Raw genomic sequence first — 4,574 nt, 5'->3', positions numbered from 1 at the left:
TTTTATTATTATTATTTTTTCAGTGGACTAGGTTGGATTTAGGTCATCAAATTCACAAATCCATCTAATCTAACCCAACTCACCTATATTTAATATATATTTAAAATTTAAAAAATATATTATACGCTTTTGTTACTTACATTTTTGCCCCTCTTCTTAAATAAAACCTAAACCCAAGTTCTCCTCATTTCAATCTACTTCTTATCTCATGTTACTCTCTCTGTGATGCCACTCCCACTCCTATTATGAGCGTTAAATAAAATCCAAGCCCTAAGTTTTCCTCATATAGTTTGTATTGGTTTGGTATTATGCTCAAAATTATTTGGTGATAAATTTGCTCTTATTTTTTGTGGTGTTGTTTTAATCCTTAATTTAGTAATAATAATAGTAATTAAAAAAAAAATTGTCCAATCCATGAGTCAACCCAATCCACGTGGATTGGATTTTTTTTTTAACCCATCATGGTAGGTTGGGTTGAAAAAACCACTCAATCCAACCTAACCTAACCCATGCACACCAGAAAAACCTTTATAAGAATTGCATGTGATATTTTAGCATTGTAAAACTATACAAACACTTCTCCAAACAGTTTATTGAGTTCTCTTCAGTAGGTAATATAAGTTTTACATATTTTATATTCCAGAGTTTTAAGGATTTATTACGGTTTTTTTTTTTTTAAATTATATGCACCTATTGTTCGGTTTGGTTGGGTCCCGGACCAAAACCCAGATTTTTAAAAAATTTAGGACTGGAACCCATTGTCATCTACTATTAAATGAAACGGTAGCATGTTGAGAGTCATTTTCATGTCACGTGCATTACTTGTTTATAAGTCTTGTAATGAAAGAAACGATGATGTTTTGGCTTTGGGCTGTTGTTTCAATTAGCAAAACGACACACCGTTTGGGAGATCTAAACTTCATCATTTTTCTTTCTTTCAAAACATCAAAGCTTCAACTTCAAGCTCTATTTAGATTACAAAAAGATAACAAGCTAGCTAGGAAACTCTTCTCACATTAACCCGCTAGACTAGACTAGACTACAGAAATCTAGCTTAAATTCATAAGTTAATTAAAATGCATTGCTCCCTCACTCTCAACCCAGTTTCACTTTTCTTCATCAGTTTTCTTTGATGATGAAGATGAAACTTCTGGCTGCTTCTTTGGAGAATTTTTTCACGCTTCTATTTGTTGTCTGAAGTGTTGAACCCAAATCCATTCAAATGCACCCCAACACTAAGCTCATGAGAACAAAAATGTGATAACTTTTTCTTGACCAATGCTTCCCATGTAACATTCATCACATTTGCAGACTTGGCGCTAGACTAGAACTAGAACCTTTACATATCCAGGAATCAACTTCGTAATTGTGCTTGATACAGAACAAACAAACCAAGAAAAATGTAACGAAATCAAACAAAGAAAGAAGGGAATCCTTCAAAATTCAGCTTTCAAAAGAAACATTCTCCTTTCATGGTGTTTAAATAATCTCAGCCCAGTTTATATTCGTTAAAGCGTAGTAAGATCCCAAATTCACACTTTGATTACTGGACAAGTAAACTTACCTTGGTAGAGGACATATACTCTACTTTAACCCAAAGCCTAGCCTCAACTTACAAGCAAGTCGATCTCCCCCACATTTCACATTCCAACTACATTGCCATAAAGTTGAACAGCTTGTAACCCCTCCAGATGCTTGACAACATCCTTCATGGTAGGACGCTTATCAAGTTCCCTTTGAATGCAGCGCATGGCAAGCTCAGTTATCATTATTCCATCAGAAGCATAAAAGCCAGGGTCTTCAACAAGGCTTTCATGCACAAGATAACAATTAGGCCTATACTGCCTCCAGGCCCAACGGTAAACCAAATTAGTCTTCAGAATATTTTCCTTGTCCACAATTCTTTTTGTTATTAGCCCCAGGAGAACAACGCCATAAGAGAAGACATCGTGGTAGGTTACCTCAAATCCACCTTCCTCTGGTCCACCTGACAAGCAAAATAATGAATTTGTAGTGAGTAAGAAATACTCAAAAAACACAATTTTTCTAGGTAAATCCATTAGTGTAAACCGTTAGAGGCTCTTATCATAATGCTGTTATAGCTCGTCAAAACATGATGAATGCTTTACATTGTGTACAGCCTAGTCCATAATTAAGTTGTCCAACTTCTATGGCATGAAAATTAAGAGAGAAGAAAAGAAAGAAAATAGAATACTAATACTAGATGAACAAATCTAAAAGCATGCATTGAATTGAAAACATATAAGTAACTTCAAGCCTCAATACCTAAGGGAAAGGATTCTGGATCATCATAGCCAACAGTCAACAATTTCCCTTTGAGGTGAGTCAGCTTACCAAGAATACCTCCACTCATGGTTGAAAAGTCAAATATCTTTGGGTTGCAATCCTAAACATCACATTAAAAAGTCAAGGATATTGCAAAAAAAAAAACAAAAAAAAAAGAGTAGAAAGAGGGAAAAAGATGGATTTACTGATAGCTATCAAGAGTCAATTACTGAACTTGATCAAGAATTATATGAGCTGCGTTGATGTTGCGCACTAAATAAGGCTTTTTTGGATCATGAAGAAATTCAAGTGCACGAGCAAATCCAAGAGCCACTTTAATCCTTTGAAGCCAAGTAAGACTACCTAAACACAAACATAAGGAATTTAATGGCACAGTAATAACAATTTATCTACAAAAGAAATGATTCATAATTATAGCTTCACTACCAAATTTTATCATATCTAGATAAATGACAACCAATTCACTATGTTCCAACAAAAGTCCAATGTATTTTCCATATTACAACTGAATCACCTGTGAACTCAAAATAAGAATAGGTTTTTTATTGAAAAAACGAACCCCCACCCCCCAAAAAAAAAATCTTACACCACCAGTTGGACCATCCCATGTTTTCCAAGATGCTTCATCCATAATATAAATCCACATTCAAGCTTGAAAAATATGACAATTAATAGATTTTAAAGTAAAGCGGGAACATGGAGAGAAGTTAAAATATAAAATTAGAGTGGATTTGTAGTACATATCAAATGCCAATTTTTTTTAATCGGTAAGCTACTCACACACCCAATGGGTCATGAACCCACAACTTCACCCTCCACATAGTAGTTGTAAAGGGAGGAGGTGGAAATTGAGCTAGAGCTCATTGACAATTTTAGGATATGCTATTTTCAATAATTTGGGAGTCGTCTTCTATTATTTCAAAATTTGAGATATGGTAACAGTCTAGCACACCACCTAAATTATATTTAGTTTTTATACCAATGGATTTTGATTGAAATGGAACTTCTCCTATAACAATGGATTGGGTACAAATGAGACATTTAGATGGAGCCAATCTTATAGCAAAAAAATAGAACAACAATAGTAATACCTGTGGTAGCCAAGTTATGAACAGTATCCAAAGGATTGAGGTCATAAACAACAGCTTCAAGGTAGCGTCTATCACAATAGCCTAACAAATTTACCACATTTGGATGTTGTTTTGCACTTGGTTGTGTTAAAGACATTACTTCTTCCTGTCACAAATCATGTAAAAAATGATCACTTTCAAATGCGAAAACAGGATCCACAAAAAAATAATTGCAAGAACTTAATTAAGTAAAAAACATATATACTTTAAGACTTTCATTTGTGTTGAGATAACACGATGAACGGAAGCCAGCCATGTCGGATTGTAGGGTATAATCCCAAATCTTCACAGTGACAACCCAATCTTCAAAAGGAAGCCAGTCTTGTCGGATTGTCCCACGGTACAGTTTGGTAAATAAGGTTTCTCCAATCAAATTTTTTTCACTAAAATTGTCAGTCATATCTGCCAATTCTTCCATTGAATATAAGAACGGCTTGCGAGATCCTACCCACCACAAATAGAGTTCCTTCAATTAGCATGACAACATTTGTGCAATGAATAAAAACACAGAGAGAGAGAGAGAGAGAGAGAGAGAATGTAGATACCAATGGAAGGAAGAGATTTTTCGACAGGCAAAACGCAGGGTGGAGCGGGACGTTGACGTTGTAAAACTTGCTCTCTATGTTCAAGTAAAGCCTTATTGAAGAAGAAGGGTTTCCTGCTTTTCACTTCCATTCTTCTCAGAAACAAACAACACAACACAAACACTAGTTCTTCAAATTTCTCTTCCCTCGCTCCTTTCCTTCCTATCACTCAATATTTCCGTTCCCTTGCTCGAAATTTTTTTATGATAAAAACAAGTTGAAGGAGAGAGTGTCATCTCTAATAGCCCCGTATGCGCACACAAGGGTATTTTTAAGCCCAGGCCCATCTCATTAATTGGCAAGACTCAAACCCAAGTGTATTTAGAGGCTGCAAAAATGCAAATGGACTGCTACATTCTAAATTTGACTGAAATTTATTTCTACGCTGTAATTTATTTACTTTTGTTCAATTGAGTTTTTTGAGTTTCAAATTTATTCAATTAAGGTTTTTGAGAAATGCTACGTCCACCACATTTTTACAACAAATCACAGGTGATTAGTTGTTATTGGTTTAAATTTGAACCAAACACTAAGATTACTTTTTTGCCCCAAC

At 34.8% G+C, this 4,574-nt stretch overlaps 1 protein-coding gene across 1 annotated transcript; it reads right to left on the bottom strand.

Annotated features, from left to right (window-relative positions):
- Positions 1 to 1,584: 1,584 nt before the first annotated feature.
- On the bottom strand, positions 1,585 to 4,205 carry LOC142627544 (putative serine/threonine-protein kinase PBL12). Its single transcript, XM_075801422.1, has 6 exons — positions 3,983 to 4,205; positions 3,643 to 3,881; positions 3,399 to 3,543; positions 2,522 to 2,649; positions 2,287 to 2,407; positions 1,585 to 1,987 (listed from the first exon to the last, which is right to left on the bottom strand). The coding sequence occupies exons 1-6, from the start codon at positions 4,110 to 4,112 to the stop codon at positions 1,641 to 1,643; spliced, it is 1,110 nt and encodes a 369-aa protein (XP_075657537.1). The 5' UTR covers positions 4,113 to 4,205; the 3' UTR covers positions 1,585 to 1,640.
- Positions 4,206 to 4,574: the final 369 nt, after the last annotated feature.

The sequence above is a fragment of the Castanea sativa genome, chromosome 3 (genome assembly GCF_040712315.1).
Source record: "Castanea sativa cultivar Marrone di Chiusa Pesio chromosome 3, ASM4071231v1".
Classification (NCBI taxonomy): domain Eukaryota; kingdom Viridiplantae; phylum Streptophyta; class Magnoliopsida; order Fagales; family Fagaceae; genus Castanea; species Castanea sativa.
The sequence above is the reverse complement of the archived record's forward strand: the minus strand, read 5'-3'. Positions and strand labels throughout refer to the sequence as shown.

Excerpts from the sequence above, each read along its gene's own strand:
- LOC142627544 (XM_075801422.1), bottom strand. The coding sequence starts at position 4,112 with ATGGAAGTGAAAAGCAGGAAACCCTTCTTCTTCAATAAGGCTTTACTT. Across the intron at positions 3,882-3,982 it reads AAAATCTCTTCCTTCCATTG|GATCTCGCAAGCCGTTCTTA; the intron begins GTATCTACATTC and ends TGTGGTGGGTAG. Across the intron at positions 2,408-2,521 it reads CTCATATAATTCTTGATCAA|GATTGCAACCCAAAGATATT; the intron begins GTTCAGTAATTG and ends TGTGATGTTTAG.